General features: G+C 43.8%; 2 protein-coding genes across 5 annotated transcripts in view; one reads left to right on the forward strand and one right to left on the reverse strand.

The window, feature by feature from the left end:
- rarres2 (retinoic acid receptor responder 2) overlaps positions 1 to 6,021 on the forward strand; it is a 13,110-nt gene extending 7,089 nt beyond the window's left edge. For both annotated transcript variants that reach the window (XM_062983714.1, XM_008122995.3), the window contains exons 2-5: positions 559 to 660; positions 4,114 to 4,218; positions 4,383 to 4,489; positions 5,835 to 6,021. In XM_062983714.1, the coding sequence (XP_062839784.1) occupies positions 559 to 660; positions 4,114 to 4,218; positions 4,383 to 4,481 (306 nt within the window). In that variant the 3' untranslated portion in view covers positions 4,482 to 4,489; positions 5,835 to 6,021. The remainder of the gene's footprint in view (positions 1 to 558; positions 661 to 4,113; positions 4,219 to 4,382; positions 4,490 to 5,834) is intronic.
- A 4,671-nt stretch (positions 6,022 to 10,692) lies between these two features.
- On the reverse strand, positions 10,693 to 15,790 carry lrrc61 (leucine rich repeat containing 61). Of its 3 annotated transcripts, XM_062983711.1 has the most exons (3): positions 15,548 to 15,779; positions 12,213 to 12,385; positions 10,693 to 11,945 (listed from the first exon to the last, which is right to left on the reverse strand). In XM_062983711.1, the coding sequence occupies exon 3, from the start codon at positions 11,752 to 11,754 to the stop codon at positions 10,957 to 10,959; it is 798 nt and encodes a 265-aa protein (XP_062839781.1). In that variant the 5' UTR covers positions 11,755 to 11,945; positions 12,213 to 12,385; positions 15,548 to 15,779; the 3' UTR covers positions 10,693 to 10,956. The 3 variants fall into 3 exon arrangements, with proteins under 3 accessions (XP_062839781.1, XP_062839779.1, XP_062839778.1); XM_062983709.1 differs by lacking the exon at positions 12,213 to 12,385 and having other exon boundaries at positions 15,638 to 15,790; XM_062983708.1 differs by lacking the exon at positions 12,213 to 12,385.
- Positions 15,791 to 24,859: the final 9,069 nt, after the last annotated feature.

Raw genomic sequence — 24,859 nt, forward strand, 5'->3', positions numbered from 1 at the left:
GCTTCCCTAAAAATTTAGTCCAGAACTGATGAAATTCTCCAAGACTGTCAGCATGAACGGCCATTGTAGGTTGTCAAATGCTTTTTCTGCATCCGAAAATATCAAGACTCGCTGCATTTCATGGTGGGCCTCATAGTATTCTAGAGTGTCCTCAACACTCTTAGTACTTCCACTTAGGTTAAAATACTATATGGCATTAATTGTTTTCCTACATCAGGCATGGGCAAACTTTGGCCTTCCCTCCAGATGTTTTGGACTCCAACTCCCACCATTCCTAACAGCCTCAGGCCCCTTCCTTTTCCCCCTCGGCCGCTTAAGCGGCCGAGGGGGAAAAGGAAAGGGCCTGAGGCTGTTAGGAATGGTGGGAGTTGGAATCCAAAACATCTGGAGCATCCAAGTTTGCTCTACCTGGAATCGTAATGTTCTTGGAAGTTCTAAATCCCCCAATCCTGCAGTATGGTCTCCTGGGACTTGTGGTCCAAACTAGACACTTTCCTAAGCTTGGTTTCAATGACTCTGGATTTCTTATGCTCTAACCCGGGTCTTGTTTGCTCGTAGGAGTCTTCAACCGGGACCTACATCCACCTGGAAGTTGAACTCGCACAGACTCACTGCAGGAAGCAGCGGAGGGCACAAAACTGCCCGGTCAAACCAGGAGGGGTGAGATAACAGCTGCCAAGTATCTCCTTCTTACAGATGTTGTGTTGCCCTCTACAAAGCTCTTATCTTTCTCTGTTTATGTTCTTCTAAGAATACATCAAAGTCAGGAGGGAGTTCTTTTGATATTCTGAGTGGGACATGGAGCAGATCTCAGTTTTATACTAGCAGATCTCAAACAGCTGTATGTATGGAGAGATGCTCCTTCATACATCAAAGTCCAAAGCTTGATTCAGACCAGAAGCACACTGTCAATCAGCATAGATCCTTTAAAGAGCTTGAAGACTTGAGGTTCCTTCACGGTGTCAATATCCCACCTATATTTTGTGTTATCCCTGTTTACCCAAATTATCGGTAGAGTGGAGAGTAATGTGGATTTTGTTTATGGGTTGAATATCCTGACTGCCATTCATGGCAGGAAACCCATCTCATCAGTTTTGGTGAACCAACAGTATATAGCTCCAAAGAGACAAATGGACCAAACATAACTAGATTTCAGAAACATATATTTTGGACTCTTCTGCATCCTCTAGAACAGGGGTCCTCAAACTTTTAAAGCAGAGGGCCGGTCCACAATCCTTCAGACTGTTGAGGTGCCAAATTATCATTTTTTTTGGGCGGGGGGGGGGGGGGGGGGGAACCGAACAAATTCCTATGCACACTGCACATATCTTATTTGTAGTGCAAAACAGCAATAACAATGAAAAACAATACAATATTTAAAAATGAAAATAATTTTAACCAATATAAACCTATCAGGATTTCAATAGGAAGTGTGGGCCTGCTTCTGGCCAATGAGATAGTCAGGTTAATTAGGGTTGTTGTTGTTGTTGTTGTTGATGTTGTTGTTGTGTGTCTTCAAATCATTTCAGACTTTGGGCGAGCCTAAGTCCAAAATTATTTATTTATTCATTTATTACATTTATTTACTACATTTATATCCCACCCTTCTCACCCCAGAGGGAACTCAGAGCAGCTGTATGTACATACAATATATTATATTATTAGCATAACACAATATACCACTATACTGTAATATTGTATGTAATATATAAAATATAATTAATATTATTATATGGTATTATTGTTAGTATTATATTGCATAAAATGATAATATTCTTTTCAATATTATATGTATATATACAATATATACATATATATACAGTATATACAATATATTATATTATTAAAACTGATATAAAAATATTATATTATAAATGAGGGTGGGGGCCAGGTAAATTACCTTGGAGGGCCGCATCCGGCCCCCGGGCCTTAGTTTGGGGACCCCTGCTCTAGAAGAACCAACACAACATGGTGATCTACCCCTGGCCAGTTTGGATGACCTCTGGGTGCCTCTTTGGAAAGCAGTCACATTTCTCTTATCGGTTCCTTCCCTCTTTCCTTTTTTCTTATTTACTTACTTAGTTACGTAGGGAGCTGGACAGGGGGAGTGTGTTCCTGTTGGCTCTCTTGGACCTCTCATGGTCCAGCCAGGTGACCATGGTATCCTTCTGGGTCACCTGGCTGGGCTGGAACTTGGAGGCACTTTTTTTTTTCTTCCTGGAAGATCGTACCCAGACGTTGGTGTTGGGGGACGCCTGCTCAGCCTCACAACTGTTGTCTTGTGGGGTCTCGCAGGGTTCCGTTCTGCCCCCCTTGTTGTCTAACATCTACATGAAGCCGCTGGGAGAGATCATCAGGAGTTTTGGAGTTCGGTGCCATCTGTACGCAGCTGACATCCAATTCTACTCCTCATTTCCACCAAAAGCCAAGGAAGCAGCCCAGACCCTGAACCGGTGCCTATCAGTTGTTGTGGACTTGATGGAGACGACTTGAAATTGAATCCAGACAAGACGGAGGTCCTCCTGGTCAGTTGGAAGGCAGATCAGGGTATAGGGTGGCAACCTCTGCTGGATAAAAGGGGTCACACTCCCCCTGCAGACACAGGTCCTTAGTCTGGGGGTCCTCTTGGACCCATCACTAAGCCTGGAGGTCCAGGTGGGCCTTTGCACAACTAAGACTACTTTGAGAAGCCGGACTTGGCCATGGCGTTCCATGCCTTGGTTACATCCCATTTAGACTACTGTAACAGGCTCTACGTGGGGCTGCCCTTGAAGAGTGCCCGGAAACTTCAATTAGTACAGACATCTGCAGCCAGGTTATTAACAGGTACTGGACCCAGGAAGTGTACCACCCCCTGCTAAAGCACCTGCACTGGCTGCCAATTCCTTTCCGAGCCTGATTCAAGGTGCTGGTCTTGACCTTTAAAGCCCTACATTGTTCAGGTCCTACTTACAGAGATCATGACTCTATCTGACCTCATCTCCTCAGAGTTACTTGCCCAAATGTTAAGATCTTCTAGCAAGACCCGCCTCTTGTTGCCACCACCATCACAAATGCGGTTGGTAGCAATGAGAGAGAGGGCCTTCTTGGTGGATGCTCCAACTCTTTGGAACTCCCTCCCCGAGAAGGTTAAAATAGCCCGACATCTTTTGAAAAGCAGCTAAAGACATTCTTGTTTTGCACAAGCTTTTGATGAAGACACTTAGCTGTAATGACAGGAATCTGAGAATCATAGAAGGCTAACTTTTATTGAGTTGTGCTAACTTTACTATGTGTCTTGTTGAGTCACTTGTAAATAACTGTACTAGACAAATGTTTTAAAATATGTTTATTTATTTCTGATTTGTTTTATAGGTTATTGTTTTACATATGTACATTGTTTTGTATTGTCTTTTATATAATGTTGTGAGCTGCTTTGGGTCCCTTTTAGGGAGAAAAGTGTGATATAAATAAAGAATTATTATTATTATTATTGACACAAAGTCACAGTCAATAATAATAACAACACAGTTGTGGAAAGGAAAAAGGTTTGGATCATTGATGTTGCCATCCCAGGTGACAGTCGCATTGGCGAAAAACAACAGGAAAAACTCAGCCGCTCTCAGGACCTCAAGATTGAACTTCAAAGACTCTGGCAGAAACCAGTGCAGGTGGTCCCGGTGGTGATGGGCACACTGGGTGCCGTGCCAAAAGATCTCAGCCGGCATTTGGAAACAATAGGCATTGACAAAATCACGATCTGCCAACTGCAAAAGGCCACCCGACTGGGATCTGTGCACATCATCCGAGAATACATCACACAGTCCTAGACACTTGGCAAGTGTTCGACTTGTGATTTTGTGATACGAAACCCAGCATATCTATCTTGTTTGCTGTGTCATAATAAAATAAAATAATTCTTTATTTATATCCCGCTTTTCTCCATAAACGGGACCCAAAGCAGCTCACAACATTATGTAAAAGACAATTACATTATTATTATTTATTATTAATATTATTCCTTCCCTCATTTCTTCCTTCTTTCTTTCTTTCTTTCTTTCTTTCTTTCTTTCTTTCTTTCTTTCTTTCTTTCTTTTTTTCTTTCCTTCTTTCTTTCTTTCTTTCTTTCTCTAGAGGAGACAGATCTGCTTGGCTTGCTTCTCCTTTGACTCCAGGAGCCCAGACCACATCCTGGACAAGACGATGCACTGCATCTCACAGAAAAGCTCACTCTTACAGGTGAGTCTTCCTTGAATGTGAGCCTCGCAGGCTTGGAAGGGCCCCCAATCCATTCCTCGAGAGGCTTTGCCCCTTCTCCACTAAACCAATGTAGTAGGGCTTCACCCCGGCTGCTTTGCCCCAGAGGTTTGTCATTTCATCCGTGCCCTTTGTCTTGTCCCCAGGAGACGAAGCGGAGGCACGCCCAAGAGTGTGAAAGGGTCAAGAAAGCCAACGGATTGTACCTGCCGGGCCAGTTTGCCTTTTCCAGGGGGCTTCCGTGAGGCCAAGGGTGGGCGCTCTGCACAGGAATTAATATTGCTATGTTGAAATAATGCTTCCTGCATAGAAAATGATGTTTCTGTTGGGAATCACCCTGGACTACTCAAGTCTAGATGTAGTTAGATAGATGATAGAGTTAGATTGAGGGAATCCTTTCCCTGTTTCCAAAGCATGCCGAGACAGGCTTTACTGTGTTTCACTCTGTCCTGTTTACGTCACATCCCTTACTTTGAAGTTAGTAGAAATGTGAATCTTTAGGGACACTAACTTCTCATTGGTCAGAATGTCTTTTATGGCCCCAATAAACTGGAACCATTTTGGTTCAGTCTCTTCTCCCTTTGTTCTTCAAGCTAACAACACGTCTCGCCATCCCTCCTGGCAAGATGTAACTATTTAGATGTTTGTTATTTTTCCTTTCTTATTTTTCCTTAGAAACCAGTCTAGAGTAGACTAGACAGCTCCCAAGCCTTTCTATCTACAATGGAGTTCCTTTTACCTGAATAAATACTTTTTGAACTTTTACTGAGACTCTGCAGTCCATTGCAATCCTAAATGGTCAAAGGCTTCTCTTGCTCACCCCGTGTAAGTAACTGCTGCATTTGAAAGCTTTGCTTTTGCTACTCTGCTGATTTTTGGTGGAATCTCCCCCAGAGAGGGTTGAATTGAGTCTAATCGCTCAGAGATTACCACAACAGTTTCTTGTACTGAAAATGCTGTTTCTTTATGAAACAGGCGTGCAACTTTTCTGCAGCAAAAGTCCTAAGCTGCTGAAATTTCTCATTGCTGCTTTCAAGAAGAAACTTGAATCCTTATTTCAGTGGTTCCTTATTTCAGTGGTTCCTTAAATCCTTATTTCAGTGGTTCTCAACCTTTCTAATGCCGCAACTCCTTAATACAGTTCCTCATGTTGTGGTGACACCCCAACCATAACATTATTTTCGTTGCTCCTTCATCGCTGTCATTTTACCACTGTTATGAATCGTAATGTAAATATCTGAGATGCAGGATATATTTTCATTCACTGGACCCAAATTTGGCACAAATACCAGATAGCCCCAAATTTGAATACTGGTGGGGTTGGGAGGGGATTGTTTTTGTCATTTGGGAGTTGTAGTTTCTGGGATGTGTAGTTCCCCTACAATCAAGGAGCATTCGGAACTCTGTGAACAATGGAATTGAACCAAACTTCACACACTGAACTCCCACGACTGACAGAAAATACTAGGACGGTTTCGTGGGCAGTATCTCAAGTTGCTCCTGACATAAATAAAATATGCCCCATTTCCACCTGTTTATTGTTGGTAAGGGGGTACATGGGAGCCTCCACCTGGCATAACCCTCTCTTCTCCTCCTAGATGGACCCTCGTTGAGCGGGATCTTGTCCTGTCATGGAGGTAAACAGAGGGCGATCCAGTCTCGGCACCACAGGAACAAAGCCACAGGCACCTGACGCTTCTCCCATCGACAGCTCTTTCTTAAGCCCGACTCTGGGATTTTCTATTTTTCCCCCTTATCCGCACAATAAAATGGCACCACCCCATTCGTGATGTGTAGTTACTTCAAGGGGAATTCCTAGGGCGCTTCCAGACAGCACCAAAATGCGGGTTTAGTCGGGGCAAAAAAAAAATCCAGGACCTGAGAAGAGGTCCATATACAGACCTGTCAATCCTGGGATTTCTGCCTCCGTCGTCCACGCTTGCTGCTTTGCCCTGGGATTTTGCAGTCCCCAAGATGGCCGCTGCGGGATGTCCGCTGGAATTTTTTTAAAAAGAAACTTAAGATGTGAATACAGTAGAGTCTCACTTATCCAACTTTCGCTTATCCAATGCTCTGGATTATCCAACACATTTTTGTAGTCAATGTTTTCAGTACATCATGATATTTTGGTGCTAAATTTGTAAATACAGTACTTACGACGTAGCATTACTGCATATTGAACTACTTTTTCTGCCAAATTTGTTGTATAACATGATGTTTTGGTGCTTAATTTGTAAAATCATAACCTAATTTGGTGTTTAATAGGCTTCTCCTTAATCTCTCCTTGTTATCCAACATACTCGCTTATCCAACGTTCTGCCAGACCGTTTATGTTGGATAAGTGAGACTCTACTGTATGTGAAAATCCAAATCATTGTATAAGTTCCATTCCTGGATTATAGAGCTGGCCATCTGTGCAGACAATTTTGGCCGTGTACTTGTGCCTGAGAATGACAGGGTGATGTTCATGGGTTATACATGTCTGTTCCTCACTGCTTTTATCATAAAAACAGGGAAAAGTTGATTACATGGCCAAAACTTTAATTTCGTTAAACATGTGGAGGACGAAGTTTCTCTTGCCAGGATAAAGTTTTTGCCCTCTAGTCAACTGTTGCCATGTTTTTAGGATACGACCAATCAAGAACCAACATTTATAACCCGGGAATAAACCGAGATTTTAAAAAAATCCCATGTTTTCCAAGTGTAGGGACATACAGTCATTCGAAGATGCACAGGACCGGGATATTCCTGCACCTGAAGATCTCGCGGTTTTTTGCCGTTTGTAGCAATTGCTCCCGCGTTTTGAGCGAGTGGCATTGGGCCACCCTTCATTTTGACGTGGGAGCTCCGGGGATAAAGGTACTGTCTGGATGGGCCCCTAGACTGAGATGATGTAGACATCTTCTCTTCCCAAATTTTTCACAGAGGCTCGGAAATTGGGGTAAGTTGGTTAAAGATTTTTGTGAGATTTTTCTCGGGAAAGCAAACGGGTCTTTGGCCCAGGACTGAAGAAGATGGGGAAAACGGGGGGCAGAGGGTCACTGGCAAGCATCAGCCCCTAAAAGGGCTCAAGTGGATATCTGTCTGTCAAGAGGAAAGCAATGAGTGTCAGAATGCAGTTTTCTGGGACATGAGAAAAGCTTTCCTGATGGACCTTTGATGCTCTTTCCTGCTCTATCCTTCCCTAATTCTCCGATTCTGACAACCAAGAAAATATAAAATTGGTCAGCTCTTTAGCCCATTTTGCCAGTTAATTAATTCATAACTTGACCCACCTTGGGTTCCTATAACTAGAGATCGGCAAGTTTCCAATTACCGTATATACTCTATTATAAGCCAGCCCGAATATAAGACTCCTAATTTTACCACAAAAAACTGGGAAAACTTTTTGACTCGAGTATAAGACGAGGGTGGGAAACAAAGCAGCTACTGGTAAATTTTTTAAAAAGATAGCAATTAAACTACATTAATTGAGGCAATGTTTTTGAATATTTACATAAAATTGTAATTTAAGATAACAAGACTTTAATAAGATAAGACTGTCCAACTCTGATTACCTATATACGCGAGTATAAGACGATCCGAATATAAGCCACCCAGGACGCTGACTCGAGTATAAGCCGAGGGAGGGCTATTTCAGCCCCAAAAAGGGCTGAAAAACTCGGCTTATACTCGAGTATGCATTGTAATTAAACCTAGGATTGAGCCGATGCTAAAAGTCAAACTTAAAATCAGCAAAGTTAACATATCAATTGCATTAATTTGCTCATTTAAATTAGAAAATGCTCAGCTTCATTGACCCATTTACACTGCCATATTTAATCTGGATTATCTGTGCTGAATTGGATTATCTGGCAGTATAGCCCAGGCATGGGCAAACTTGGGCCCTCCTTCCAGGTGTTTTGGACTCCAACTCCCACCATTCCTAACAGCCTACCGGCTGTTAGGAATGGTGGGAGTTGGAGTCCAAAACACCTGGAAGGAGGGCCCAAGCTTGCCCATGCCTGGCGTAGACTCACATAATCCAGTTCAGTGATAATCTGGATTGTCCGCTTTGATAATCTGGATTATATGGTTGTGTAGATCCAGATTTAGTTGCTGTCTCCATGGGCATCGCTTCTGGGACAGGTTTCGGTCTGGAAGAAGAGCACAACACAGGTGCTGAAGTAGGAGGCTATTTGATGGAGAAGATCAAGAGAAGCCAAGGCAGATGCAGGTAGAGAAACGTCAGGTTTATTTCACGGTGCAAAACTGACCCAGTCCTCCAAGGATGGAAGAGGACTCGAACCCAGGCCCACCCTCCCTGCCACTTCCAAGTTCTCCTTCTTCTCAGAGGTCTGGGATGCTGTCCTTCTTGACCATCCATCCAAAGCTTCCACCTTCATAATGGTTTCCTTGCTCCTCACAATCATCGCTCTGTCATATAGAAGCCTGGGTTTTGTAGTTTGGTGGTGGTGGACCTCAAATTCCAGCATTTCAATTCCCCAAACAACATATGCCAGTTGTCTACAACATACAGTCATGACAGTTGAAGTGCTATGAAACCAATGCCACAGTGCAGTGAGGGCATTCTTGGCTCACTTTCTTGACCCAACACAATTCTATTTAAGTCCGTTCGTAGATTTAGAAGCTGCTAAAAGAGAAGCCAAGAATTAAGAATTCAGTCCCCGGGTCTGGTCAGTGGCATTTCCAGAAATTGAAGCAGTGTGTGTTGTGAACGCTGGGAGAATCCACATTGGACACAACGATCGTGCTATGATTCCCTTTCACTTCCACAGCTTCATCCTACTGATTCCAGAGATTTATAGTTCTGTAACAGAATCCCTTCAGCAAGAGCATTAGAGCTCCCAGATAGAGAATTTGAAGCATCTCAGGAAACAGCAAATCCCAGAATTCCAGAGCACGAATTCAAGTAGCACAAACCTATTGCGTCTAGAGATTTATAGTCTGATGAAAGACTCAGGCGTCTGTAATGGAATCCCTTCAACAACAGCATTAGAGCTCCCAGGTAGAGAATGTGAAGCATCTCAGGAAACAGCAAATCCCAGAATTCCAGAAGATGAATTCAAGTAGCACAAACCTGATATAAGTGTGTAGTGTGTCTACATCTATTGTGGTTTTGTGTTTAAGTGTTATACAGGAACAACCAAAAAGACCCAGATGTGAGCTGAGCTGTCACAAAGGATGTCATAATAATAATACAGTAAAGTCTCACTTATCCAACACTCGCTTATCCAACGTTCTGGATTATCCAATGCAGTTTGCCTCTCGCCCTGATCCACAGCTGTTTCTCTAGGCAGCAAGGATCAAACTTTTTATGGATTTAATTTCCAGCAATGTTGCTACTGTAAGTTCATTGTATGCAATTCTATCTTTATTTGTAGTCAATTTCTTAGTAGTTAATGTTTTTATAGTCAAATGTTTTCAATACGTTGCGATGTTTTGGTGCTAAATTCGTAAATAAAGTAATTGCTACATAACGTTACCGTGTATTGAACTGCTTTTTCTGTCAGTTTGTTGTAAAACATGTTTTCCAAGATTTTATCATTATGTTTTTTGTATGTGATTTTTTATGACTTGTTTTTATTGTTGTTTGATCTGTTTTATTGTCTTGTTTTTATATTGTCGATGACTGGGCTTGGCCCCATGTAAGCCGACCCGAGTCCCTTCGGGGAGATGGGGCGGAGTATAAGAATAAAATAATAATAATAATTATTATTATTGGTGCTTAATTTGTAAAATCATAACATAATTTAACATTTAATAGGCTTTTCCTTAATCCCTCTTTATTATCCAACATCTTTGCTTATCCAATGTTCTGCAGGTCCGTTTATGTTGGATAAGTGAGATGCTACAATAATAATAATAATAATAATAATAATACAAAAGGCCACCCTGCTGGGATCTGCGTGCATCATCCGAAAATACATCACACAGTCCTAGACACTTGGGAAGTGTTCGACTTGTGATTTTGTGATACGAAATCCAGCATATCTAACTTGTTTGCTGTATAATAATAATAATAATAATAATAATAATAATAATAATAATAATAATACAGTAGAGTCTCACTTATCCAAGCTAAACGGGCCGGCAGAAGCTTGGATAAGCGAATATCTTGGATAATAAGGAGGGATTAAAGAAAAGCCTATTAAACATCAAATTAGGTTATGATTTTACAAATAAAGCACCAAAACTTCATGTTATACAACAAATTTGACAGAAAAAGTAGTTCAATACGCAGTAATGTTATGTTGTAATCACTGTATTTATGAATTTAGCACCAAAATATCACGATATATTGAAAATATTGACTACGAAAATGGCTTGGATTATCCAGAGGCTTGGATAAGCGAGGCTTGGATTAGTGAGACTCTACTGTAATAATAATAGCTTTATTTGTATACCGCTCTATGAGCTTTTTTTAAAAAAAGAAGACCATGGGTATACTACTAATAAAATAATAATAATAATACTTTATTTGTATAATGCTCTACCAGCTTATTTTTTTAAGACCATGGGTGTGAACTGAAACTCTGGGCATATTGTGGGCTTGGGCATGGTTATCCCCATCCACTGGCCATGGACTTCCAGGAAGCCTTCTCCTGTGGTGGGATGAGCCCGAGAAGAGCTTGGTCCTGTTGAGCTGGGAGAAGACTGGGAATGGAGTCATCGAGAAATGGCTTGGCCAATACCGAGGAGAGGGAAGCCTGGGACGGTTCAGAACAGATAGGAGTTGGCGTCGGGGCGGATGTTGAGTGCCCGCTCGGCCTGGGAGATGGTGTCGTCGGCCCGCTTGCTCAGCTCCCGGCATTCCTGGAGGGCCTCGCTGAACTGCTTGTAGGCCTCCTCCACGATGGAGCTCCTCCTGGCCGGGCGGACGTCCCAGTAGCCCTCCTCCACCCAGGGCTTGCTCAGGCCGCTCAGCTCCGCGTGGCCCGCCCGGCCGGGGCTGTGGAAGCGCTTCAGGGAGTTGTCTAGGTCCTTGCAGAGCTGGTAGAGCTCGCTGCCCCGGCCGGAGACCCTCTCCCCATCGATGACCTTGACCCCGGGGAACATCTCCGCGATGGCGGCGCGGTACCCGGGGGAGGCGCAGAAGGGGTTGCTGAGGCGGCCCATGGGGTTGGCGAAGCGCATGTTCTCCAGGTGCCGCAGCCCCACCAGGCACTGCAGATGCTGGACCCCGCCGAGCAGGTTCCCGGCCGCGTTGAGGCTCTGGAGGTTCTCGCACCCGGCCAGGGGCTCCAGGCTGGAGACGCGGTTGGAGGAGATGTTCAGGACGGCCAGGGCCTTGAGCGAGGAGAGCGGGCCCAGGTGGGAGATGGCGTTCCCCGAGAGGTCCAGCCACTCCAGGCCGGCACACTCCCCCAGGCAGCCCAGGTCCGAGATGCCCAGGCCGCGCAGCTTCAGCAGCAGGATGGACTCCAGGTCAAACTCCCCCGTCTTGGCCTTCAGCAGCTGGGACGTGATCTTCACATTCTCAGATGCCTCCTCGCCTTTCTCCGCCCGGTTTTCCATCCTTGGCGGTGTCACTGGGGCCACTTAGAACACGGAAACGCCCTCTCTCCCTTCAGCTCCGCGGCACCTTCTTCGTTTCACAGCCAACACAGACGATCGGCCAGGAGTGCGCCCGATCCTGAGCCTTTGACTCTTTCCTCTGCTTTAGATGAGAATCACGAAGGGCAACATGGCACTCGTCACTAGAGTTTCTGGAAAGGAGAAAAAGTCAGAACTACTCAATACTTTCTTTGCCTCAGTCTTCTTTCTCCCCCAAAATTAATGGTGCTCAACTTGGTGAGGATGGAGCAAGGGATGCAGATACGAAAATGCAGTGCAGAATAAGAGGTAAAGAGGCAGAACAGGAATATCTGTACTTCCTGCTACATCAGCTCCACTAGCTGACAGTTGGCTACCAAGCACAATTCAAAGTACTGGCTTTAGCCTATAAAGCCCTAAACGGTTCTGGCCCAGTTTACCTGTCCCAACGTGTCTCCCTTTATGAACCATCTTGGAGGTTAAGATCATCTGGGGAGGCCCGGCTCTGTTTCAAGACAGTGGCTTTAGTCTGGTTTAAAAGGCTTTCATGAACACAGGCACGGGCCAACTTGGGCCCTCCCTCCAGGTGTTTTGGACTTCAAAACAAGAGTTTCTGGAAAGGAGAAAAAGTCAGAACTACTCAATACTTTCTTTGCCTCAGTCATCTTTCTCCCCCAAAATTAATGGTGCTCAACTTGGGGAGGATGGAGCAGAGGATGCAGATACGGAAAGGCAGTGCAGAATAAGAGGTAAAGAAGCAGTACAGGAAAATCTGTACTCCCTTGTTATGTCAGCTCCACTGGCTGCCAGTCTGCTACCGAGCACAATTCAAAGTGCTGGCTTTAGTCTATAAAGCCCTAAACAGTTCTGGCCCAGCCTACCTGTCTGAACATATCTCTCCCTATGAACCATCTCGGAAGTTAAGATCATCTGGGGAGGCCCTGCTCTCAGTCCCACCTCCTTTGCAGGCGTGATTGGCGGGAACAAGAGACAGGGCCTTCTCAGTGGTGGGCCCTCGGCTGTGGAACTCCCTTCCTAGCGAAATTAGATCAATGTGTTGTCGAAGGTTTTCATGGCTGGGATCACAGGGTTGTTGTATGTCTTTCGGGCTGTGTGGCCATGTTCCGGAAGTATTCTCTCCTGACGTTTCACACACATCTATGGCAGGCATCCTCAGAGGCTGTGAGGCATGGATAAACTGGGCAAGGAAGGAAAAAATATATATCTGTGGAGAGTCCAGGGTGTGACAAGAGTCCTTTGTCAGTTGGAAGCCAGCGTTAATGTTTCAGTTAATCACCCTAATTAGCATTGGAAAGGTTTGTCTCTTGCCAGGGGGGCATCCTTTTTTAAGAGCCAAGGATGGCAAATGACTCTGAACAATATGCTGGATTTTGTTTTCCATGTCAGGAGCGATTTGAGAAACTGCAAGTCGCTGCTGGTGTGAGAGAACTGACTGTCTGCAAGGACGTGTGTGTGTGCGCATGTGCATATGTGCGCATGTGCACACACACACACACACACACACAGTAGAGTCTCACTAATCCAAGCCTCGCTTATCCAAGCCTCTGGATAATCCAAGCCATTTTTGTAGTCAATATTTTCAATATATCGTGATATTTTCGTGCTAAATTCGTAAATACAGTAATTACAACATAACATTACTGCGTATTGAACTACTTTTTCTGTCAAATTTGTTGTATAACATGAAGTTTTGGTGCTTAATTTGTAAAATCATAACCTAATTTGATGTTTAATAGGCTTTTCTTTAATCCCTCCTTATTATCCAATATATTCGCTTATCCAAGCTTCTGCCGGCCCGTTTAGCTTGGATAAGCGAGACTCTACTGTATATATATGCTGGATTTTGTACCACAGAACCACAAGTCGAACACTTCCCAAGTGTCTAGGACTGTGTGATGTATTTTCGGATGATACTGCAGATCCCAGTAAGGTGGCCTTTTGCAGTTGGCAGATGGTGATTTTGTCAATGCCTATTGTTTCCAAATGCCAGCTGAGATCTTTTGGCACGGCACCCAGTGTGCCGATCACCACCGGGACCACCTGCACTGGTTTCTGCCAGAGTCTTTGCAGTTCAATCTTGAGGTCCTGAGAGCAGCTGAGTTTTTCCTGTTGTCTTTCGTCAATGTGACTGTCACCTGGGATGGCACATTGATGAAAAATACCCTATTATTATTATTATTATTATTATTATTATTATTATTATTATTATTATTATTATTATTATTATTTTATTATGACACAGCAAACAAGATAGATATGCTGGATTTTGTTTCACAAAATCACTAGTCGAACACTTCCCAAGTGTCTAGGACTGTGTGATGATGATAATAATAATAATAATAATAATAATAATTATTATTATTATTATTATTATTATTTTATTATGACACAGCAAAGAAGATAGATATGCTGGATTTCGTTTCACAAAATCACAAGTCGAACACTTCCCAAGTGTCTAGGACTGTGTGATGATGATGATGATAATAATAATAATAATAATTATTATTATTATTATTATTATTATTATTATTATTATTATTATTATTATTATTTTATTATGACACAGCAAACAAGATAGATATGCTGGATTTCGTTTCACAAAATCACAAGTCGAACACTTCCCAAGTGTCTAGGACTGTGTGATGATGATAATAATGATAATAATAATAATAATAATAATTATTATTATTATTATTATTACACAGCAAAGAAGATAGACATGCTGGATTTCGTATCACAAAATCACAAGTCGAACACTTCCCAAGTGTCTAGGACTGTGTGATGATGATAATAATGATAATAATAATAATAATAATAATAATTATTATTATTATTATTATTATTATTACACAGCAAAGAAGATAGACATGCTGGATTTCGTATCACAAAATCACAAGTCGAACACTTCCCAAGTGTCTAGGACTGTGTGATGATGATAATAATAATAATAATAATAATAATTATTATTATTATTATTATTATTATTATTACACAGCAAACAAGATAGACATGCTGGATTTCGTTTCACAAAATCACAAGTCGAACACTTCCCAAGTGTCTAGGACTGTGTGATGATGATAATAATGATAATAATGATAATAATGATAATAATAATAATAATAATAATAATTATTATTATTATTACACAGCAAACAAGATAGACATGCTGGATTTCGTATCACAAAATCACAAGTCGAACACTTCCCAAGTGTCTAGGACTGTGTGATGTATTTTCGGATGATGCGTGCAGATCCCAGTAGGGTGGCCTTTATTATTATTATTATTATTATTATTATTATTATTATTATTATTATTATTATTATTATTATGCTCTTTTCTCTTAACTGAAGCCCCTTCCACACAGCTGACTAAAATCCCACATTTTCTACTTTGAACTGAAATATGTGGCCGTGTGGACTCAGATAACCCCACATTCAACGCAGATATTGTGGGATTTTCTGCCTCGATATTCTGGCTTGGAAGGCCCTTAAGACCCAAAGCAGCATATTCGGCACAGAGTGTGTCAAATGCAGAATTCTCCCATCATAATATTAGAATAAACCACGGCCTTCTGTCTCCCAGTTTTGTGGTCCGTCTGCTCCCGTCTCCATCCCCAGCATCACCCTCGGCTTGCTGCATCCCGTCTCCACGGTAACGTGGACCAGCCTTGCACCGGGCCCTGGTTTTCAGGGCGTCTCCTGCGCTTTTGCAGGGAGGTGCCGGAGAAGGGATTTCATCAGGTGTGGCTTCTTACCTGGATGCCTGAGATGCCACCCCTGTGCAACTGCCAAGGCACAGGAACCCTCTCCAATGTGTCAATGCTCCGTCCTGGTGCTCCTCTTACCCTTCCGACTGCCCCGGGTGTCGTTTCTCCTCCTCCTCGTCTTCTCCATGTCCTCGCCTTCCCAGTTTGGGAACCCGGGCCTTGTTGCCACGGCAACTGCGCAGCTGTGTGTGGCTGCAACACAGCAGCCGCTGCCACTGACACGCAAAAGGCCTGCTCACAATTAAAGGGGCCGCACAAGCCGAGGATGGGTTTCGGGGTCTGGTCTGCTTCCGCTCAAAAGGATTTGACTTCTGAAATCTTTAGGTAGAGCTTGAGACAAGCTCCTTATGGAAGCCGGACAAGTTTCTGGGCTTTCTATCCTGTATGTTGAAAGCCTCTGAAACAGGTATGGGCAAACTTGGGCCCGCCGGGTTTTTTGGACTGCAACTCCCACCATTCCTAACAGCCTCGGGCCCTTTCCTTTTGCCTTTTAATGAGGTACATACGAAGATTCGGAAGTTTTGGAAAGTTTTGAACTTTTTGCCTTCAAAATTTGGAAATGACTTTAGAAACGAAGCACCAGCACCCCCTACTTTCGAAGAGAGTTTAGAACCATTTTTTTTCATGGATCGCACATGCCTAATAACTACCTGTTAGAAGGAAATCAGCAATAAGGATAGTAAGATACCCCATCATTATGACTAGGGCAGTATTTACACTGTAGAATTAATGCAGTTCAACACAGCTTTAACTGCCATGGTTCAATGGAAAGAATCCCTTTAAATGCATTAGTAAAGTGCCACATTTTCTTACATTTTCCTCCCAATTATACCCAATTAAGATTTTTAGTTTCAGCCATTAAGTTGGCAATAGAAACAGCCGTTCTTTAAATTACTATGATTTAACTTTGATGTGGGATGCAAAATTTAAAGTACAGGATATTAGCTCAATTACTGCTGAGCTGCACATGTTTTATTGGCGGGATGATGGAAGTTTCAGCGTGTCCACAAAATGCATTCAGGAGAACCATGAGTTCCAGAAATTGAAAGCGGCTGCGGGGCAAAAGGAAGGGGCCCGAGGCTGTTAGGAATGGTGGGAGTTGCAGTCCAAAACACCCGCCGGGCCCAAGTTTGCCCACGCCTGCTCTAAAACATTTGGAAGCTGCCTGGACACATGCATATTTGGTCTCTTGGAAGTAAACACACGCAGGAGCTCAGACTCCTTCTTGCAAACAGAGATAAGCAGCAGCTCCAAACAGAAACAGGGCTAACGCTGAAGCACAACACAGATCACAGGCAGCCAAGTGGAAGGCAAGCAGCCAGAACGCTCAGCAACCAGGGAAAAAAATAAACACAATTTTAGAAAACGCCTTCAAATAAAAAGTACCGTATATACTCGAGTATAAGCCGACCCGAATATAAGCCGAGGCACCTAATTTTACCACAAAAAAAACCTGGGAAAACATTGACTCCAGTATAAGCCGAGAGTGGTAAATTTCAGAAATAAAAACAGATACCAATAAAATTACATTAATTGAGGAATCAGTAGGTTAAATGTTTTTGAATATTTATATAAAGCTCAAATTTAAGATAAGACTCTCCGACTCTGATTAAATCATTATCCTCATCTTCTTCAATGTAAATGCCCTTATGTATCCTTTTAATAAATAATAATAATAATAATAATAATAATAATAATAATAATAATAATAATACTGTGGGACTTCCAAATCCAGACTGACAAAGTTCTGGAACACAACACACCAGACATCACAGTTGTAGAAAAGAACAAGGTTTGGATCATTGATGTCGCCATCCCAGGTGACAGTCGCGAAAAACAACAGGAAAAACTCAGCCGCTATCAGGACCTGAAGATTGAACTTCAAAGACTCTGGCAGAAACCAGTTCAGGTAGTCCCGGTGGTGATGGGCACACTGGGTGCCGTGCCAAAAGATCTCAGCCGGCATTTGGAAACAATAGACATTGACAAAATCACCATCTGCCAACTGCAAAAGGCCACCCTACTGGAATCTGCACACATCATCCGAAAATACATCACACAGTCCTAGACACTTGGGAAGTGTTCGACTTGTGGTTTTGCGAAACGAAATCCAGCATCTCTATCTTGTTTGCTGTGCCATACAACGTCGTTGTGTTGATGATAATAATAATAATAATTGTAATAATACCGCCAGAAGCGACTTGCAGTTTCTCAAGTCGCTCCTGACACGAAATAATAATAATAATAATAATAATAATAATAATAATAATAATAATAATAATAATAATACCAATCACGCACACAAAGATACTGTGGGACTTCCGAATCCAGACTGACAAAGTTCTGGAACACAACACACCAGACATCACAGTTGTGGAAAAGAACAAGGTTTGGATCATTGATGTCACCATCCCAGGTGACAGCCGCATTGATGAAAAACAACAGGAAAAACTCAGCCGCTCTCAGGACCTCAAGATTGAACTGCAAAGACTCTGGCAGAAACCAGTGCAGGTGGTCCCGGTGGTGATGGGCACACTGGGTGCCGTGCCAAAAGATCTCAGCCGGCATTTGGAAACAATAGACAGGAAAAACTCAGCCGCTATCAGGACCTCAAGATTGAACTGCAAAGACTCTGGCAGAAACCAGTGCAGGTGGTCCCGGTGGTGATGGGCACACTGGGTGCCGTGCCAAAAGATCTCAGCCGGCATTTGGAAACAATAGACATTGACAAAATTACGATCTGCCAACTGCAAAAGGCCACCCGACTGGGATCTGCACGCATCATCCGAAAATACATCACACAGTCCTAGACACTTGGAAGGGTTCGACTTGGGATTTTGTGACATGAAATCCAGCATGTCTATCTTGTTTGCTGTGTCATAACAATAATAATAATAATAATAATAATAATAATAATAATAATAATAATAATAATAATAATACATCACACAGTCCTAGACACTTGGGAAGTGTTCGACTTGGGATTTTGTGATACGAAATCCAGCATATCTATCTTGTTTGCTGTGTCATACAATAAAATAATAATAATAATAATAATTGTAATAATAATAATAATAAACAATACAGGAAAATAATACATGTAATAATAGAGTTAAAAAAATACAGTAGAGTCTCACTTATCCAAGCCTCGCTTTCCAAGCTTCTGGATTGTCCAAGCTATTTTGTAGTCAATGTTTTCAATATATCGTGATATTTTGGTGCTAAATTCATAAATACAGTAATTACAACATAACATTACTGCGCATTGAACTACTTTTTCTGTCAAATTTGTTGTATAACATGATGTTTTGGTGCTTAATTTGTAAAATCATAACCTAATTTGATGTTTAATAGTCTTTTCCTTAATCCCTCCTTATTATCCAACATATTCGCTTGTCCAACGTTCTGCCGGTCCGTTTATGTTAGATAAGTGAGACTCTACTGTACCAATAAAATTACATTAATTGAGGCATCAGCAGGTTAAATGTTTTTGAATATTTACATAAACCTCTTAATTTAAGACTCACCGACTCTGATTAAATCATTATTCTCATCTTCTTCAATGTAAATGCCCTTATGTATCCTTTTAATAATAATAATAAATGTAATAATAATAATAATAAACAATACAGGAAAATAATACATGTAATAATAATAATAATAATAATAATAATAATAATATCAGAGTGAAATAATAAATGTAATAATAATAATTAAAAATAGAGTAAAATAAATGTAATAGTAGCAATAATAGAGAAAAAAATAAGTGTAATAATACCACCAGAAGTGACTTGAAGTTTCTCAAGTCGCTCCTGACATGAAATAATAATAATAATAATAATAATAATAATAATAATAATAATAATAATAATAATACCAAACACGCACGCAAAGATACTGTGGGACTTCTGAATCCAGACTGACAAAGTTCTGGAACACAACACACCAGACATCACAGTTGTGGAAAAGAAAAAGGTTTGGATTATTGATGTTGCCATCCCAGGTGACAGTCGCGTTGACGAAAAACAACAGGAAAAGCTCAGCCGCTCTCAGGACCTCAAGATTGAACTTCAAAGACTCTGGCAGAAACCAGTGCAGGTGGTCCCGGTGGTGATCGGCACACTGGGTGCCATGCCAAAAGATCTCAGCCGGCATTTGGAAACAATAGACATTGACAAAATTACGATCTGCCAACTGCAAAAGGCCACCCTGCTGGGATCTGCACGCATCATCCGAAAATACATCACACAGTCCTAGACACTTGGGAAGTGTTCGACTTGTGGTTTTGTGAAACGAAATCCAGCATGTCTATCTTGTTTGCTGTGTAATAATAATAATAATGATAATAATAATATATCACACAGTCCTAGACACTTGGGAAGTGTTCGACTTGTGATTTGTGATACAAAATCCAGCATATCTATACTGTTTGCTGTGTCATAATAATAATAATAATAATAATAATAATAATAATAATAATAATAATAATACCAATAATAATAGAGAAAAATAATAAAAGTACCATATATTCCCGAGTATAAGCTGACCCAAATATAAGCCAACCAGGAACGTCACCCGAGTATAAGCCGAGGGGGGCTTTTTCAGTCTTAAAAAAAGGGCTGAAAAACTAGGCTTATACTTGAGTATATATACAGTAAGCTATATTGTGCGTTGTGTTTGCAAACTGCACATTGGCCCCCAATGATGGCCATGCAATGGTATTCCACATAGAGATTGCATACTGCTGGCATCATGCAAACGAACACATAGGTGTGGGCAAACTTGGGCCCTCCAGGTGTTTTGTATGACGCCAATGAGTTAATGTGTGTGTGTGTGTCAACTGCAAAATAAGATGCATGAAGCTCATTGGTTGAGCAATATCTGGAGAGCTGGCCAAGCCTGGGAGTTTTTGGCACTGTTGCATTTTTGTTCGTATTCTGCACTGTTGCATCGTTGTTTGTATTTTGATTTTTCATTCCGTCACATTTTGGACTTCAACTCGCACAATTCCTCCTGGCTGCGGTGGTGCAGTGGGTTAAACCCTTGTGAACTGCTGACCTGAAGTTTGCCAGTTCGAATCTGCGAGATGGGGTGAGCTTCCATCTGTTAGCTCTAGCTTGCTGGGACATGAGAGAAGCCTCCCAGTAACACATCCGGGCAATGTCCCCTAGGCAACGTCTGTGTAGACGGCCAATTCTCTCACACCAGAAGCAACTTGCAGTATGTTCTCACGTCAGGTGAGCTCCCATCTGTCAGCTCTAGCTTGCGTTGACATGAAATAAGTCTCCCAGCAGGACGGTCACACATCCGGGCAATGTCCCCTAGGCAACGTCTGTGTAGACGGCCAATTCTCTCACACCAGAAGCAACTTGCAGTATGTTCTCACTTCAGGTGAGCTCCCATCTGTCAGCTCTAGCTTGCGTTCACATGAAATAAGTCTCCCAGCAGGACGGTCACACATCCGGGCAATGTCCCCTGGGCAACGTCTGTGTAGACGGCCAATTCTCTCACATCAGAAGCAACTTGCAGTATGTTCTCAAGTCGGGTGAGCTCCCATCTGTCAGCTCTAGCTTGCGTTCACATGAAATAAGCCTCCCAGCAGGACGGTCACACATCCGGACAATGTCCCCTGGGCAACGTCTGTGTAGATGGCCAATTCTCTCACACCAGAAGCAACTTGCAGTATGTTCTCAAGTCGGGTGAGCTCCCATCTGTCAGCTCTAGCTTGCGTTCACATGAAAGAAGCCTCCCAGCAGGACGGTCACACATCCGGGCAATGTCCCCTGGGCAACGTCTGTGTAGACGGCCAATTCTCTCACATCAGAAGCAACTTGCAGTATGTTCTCAAGTCGGGTGAGCTCCCATCTGTCAGCTCTAGCTTGCGTTCACATGAAAGAAGCCTCCCAGCAGGACGGTCACACATCCGGACAATGTCCCCTGGGCAACGTCTGTGTAGACGGCCAATTCTCTCACACCAGAAGCAACTTGCAGTATGTTCTCAAGTCGGGTGAGCTCCCATCTGTCAGCTCTAGCTTGCGTTCACATGAAATAAGTCTCCCAGCAGGACGGTCACACATCCGGGCAATGTCCCCTGGGCAACGTCTGTGTAGACGGCCAATTCTCTCACACCAGAAGCAACTTGCAGTATGTTCTCAAGTCGGGTGAGCTCCCATCTGTCAGCTCTAGCTTGCGTTCACATGAAATAAGTCTCCCAGCAGGACGGTCACACATCCGGGCAATGTCCCCTGGGCAACGTCTGTGTAGACGGCCAATTCTCTCACATCAGAAGCAACTTGCAGTATGTTCTCAAGTCGGGTGAGCTCCCATCTGTCAGCTCTAGCTTGCGTTCACATGAAATAAGTCTCCCAGCAGGACGGTCACACATCCGGGCAATGTCCCCTGGGCAACGTCTGTGTAGATGGCCAATTCTCTCACACCAGAAGCAACTTGCAGTATGTTCTCAAGTCGGGTGAGCTCCCATCTGTCAGCTCTAGCTTGCGTTCACATGAAATAAGTCTCCCAGCAGGACGGTCACACATCCGGACAATGTCCCCTGGGCAACGTCTGTGTAGACGGCCAATTCTCTCACACCAGAAGCAACTTGCAGTATGTTCTCAAGTCGGGTGAGCTCCCATCTGTCAGCTCTAGCTTGCGTTCACATGAAATAAGTCTCCCAGCAGGACGGTCACACATCCGGGCAATGTCCCCTGGGCAACGTCTGTGTAGATGGCCAATTCTCTCACACCAGAAGCAACTTGCAGTATGTTCTCAAGTCGGGTGAGCTCCCATCTGTCAGCTCTAGCTTGCGTTCACATGAAATAAGTCTCCCAGCAGGACGGTCACACATCCGGGCAATGTCCCCTGGGCAACGTCTGTGTAGACGGCCAATTCTCTCACACCAGAAGCAACTTGCAGTATGTTCTCAAGTCGGGTGAGCTCCCATCTGTCAGCTCTAGCTTGCGTTCACATGAAATAAGTCTCCCAGCAGGACGGTCACACATCCGGGCAATGTCCCCTGGGCAACGTCTGTGTAGATGGCCAATTCTCTCACACCAGAAGCAACTTGCAGTATGTTCTCAAGTCGGGTGAGCTCCCATCTGTCAGCTCTAGCTTGCGTTCACATGAAATAAGTCTCCCAGCAGGACGGTCACACATCCGGGCAATGTCCCCTGGGCAACGTCTGTGTAGACGGCCAATTCTCTCACATCAGAAGCAACTTGCAGTATGTTCTCAAGTCGGGTGAGCTCCCATCTGTCAGCTCTAGCTTGCGTTCACATGAAATAAGTCTCCCAGCAGGACGGTCACACATCCGGGCAATGTCCCCTGGGCAACGTCTGTGTAGACGGCCAATTCTCTCACATCAGAAGCAACTTGCAGTATGTTCTCAAGTCGGGTGAGCTCCCATCTGTCAGCTCTAGCTTGCGTTCACATGAAATAAGTCTCCCAGCAGGACGGTCACACATCCGGGCAATGTCCCCTGGGCAACGTCTGTGTAGACGGCCAATTCTCTCACATCAGAAGCAACTTGCAGTATGTTCTCAAGTCGGGTGAGCTCCCATCTGTCAGCTCTAGCTTGCGTTCACATGAAATAAGTCTCCCAGCAGGACGGTCACACATCCGGGCAATGTCCCCTGGGCAACGTCTGTGTAGATGGCCAATTCTCTCACACCAGAAGCAACTTGCAGTATGTTCTCAAGTCGGGTGAGCTCCCATCTGTCAGCTCTAGCTTGCGTTCACATGAAATAAGTCTCCCAGCAGGACGGTCACACATCCGGGCAATGTCCCCTGGGCAACGTCTGTGTAGATGGCCAATTCTCTCACATCAGAAGCAACTTGCAGTATGTTCTCAAGTCGGGTGAGCTCCCATCTGTCAGCTCTAGCTTGCGTTCACATGAAATAAGTCTCCCAGCAGGACGGTCACACATCCGGGCAATGTCCCCTGGGCAACGTCTGTGTAGATGGCCAATTCTCTCACACCAGAAGCAACTTGCAGTATGTTCTCAAGTCGGGTGAGCTCCCATCTGTCAGCTCTAGCTTGCGTTCACATGAAATAAGTCTCCCAGCAGGACGGTCACACATCCGGGCAATGTCCCCTGGGCAACGTCTGTGTAGACGGCCAATTCTCTCACATCAGAAGCAACTTGCAGTATGTTCTCAAGTCGGGTGAGCTCCCATCTGTCAGCTCTAGCTTGCGTTCACATGAAATAAGTCTCCCAGCAGGACGGTCACACATCCGGGCAATGTCCCCTGGGCAACGTCTGTGTAGATGGCCAATTCTCTCACACCAGAAGCAACTTGCAGTATGTTCTCAAGTCGGGTGAGCTCCCATCTGTCAGCTCTAGCTTGCGTTCACATGAAATAAGTCTCCCAGCAGGACGGTCACACATCCGGACAATGTCCCCTGGGCAACGTCTGTGTAGACGGCCAATTCTCTCACACCAGAAGCAACTTGCAGTATGTTCTCAAGTCGGGTGAGCTCCCATCTGTCAGCTCTAGCTTGCGTTCACATGAAATAAGTCTCCCAGCAGGACGGTCACACATCCGGGCAATGTCCCCTGGGCAACGTCTGTGTAGATGGCCAATTCTCTCACACCAGAAGCAACTTGCAGTATGTTCTCAAGTCGGGTGAGCTCCCATCTGTCAGCTCTAGCTTGCGTTCACATGAAATAAGTCTCCCAGCAGGACGGTCACACATCCGGGCAATGTCCCCTGGGCAACGTCTGTGTAGACGGCCAATTCTCTCACACCAGAAGCAACTTGCAGTATGTTCTCAAGTCGGGTGAGCTCCCATCTGTCAGCTCTAGCTTGCGTTCACATGAAATAAGTCTCCCAGCAGGACGGTCACACATCCGGGCAATGTCCCCTGGGCAACGTCTGTGTAGATGGCCAATTCTCTCACACCAGAAGCAACTTGCAGTATGTTCTCAAGTCGGGTGAGCTCCCATCTGTCAGCTCTAGCTTGCGTTCACATGAAATAAGTCTCCCAGCAGGACGGTCACACATCCGGGCAATGTCCCCTGGGCAACGTCTGTGTAGACGGCCAATTCTCTCACATCAGAAGCAACTTGCAGTATGTTCTCAAGTCGGGTGAGCTCCCATCTGTCAGCTCTAGCTTGCGTTCACATGAAATAAGCCTCCCAGCAGGACGGTCACACATCCGGACAATGTCCCCTGGGCAACGTCTGTGTAGATGGCCAATTCTCTCACACCAGAAGCAACTTGCAGTATGTTCTCAAGTCGGGTGAGCTCCCATCTGTCAGCTCTAGCTTGCGTTCACATGAAAGAAGCCTCCCAGCAGGA

Source organism: Anolis carolinensis, chromosome 6 (genome assembly GCF_035594765.1).
Source record: "Anolis carolinensis isolate JA03-04 chromosome 6, rAnoCar3.1.pri, whole genome shotgun sequence".
NCBI classification, from domain to species: Eukaryota; Metazoa; Chordata; class Lepidosauria; order Squamata; family Dactyloidae; genus Anolis; species Anolis carolinensis.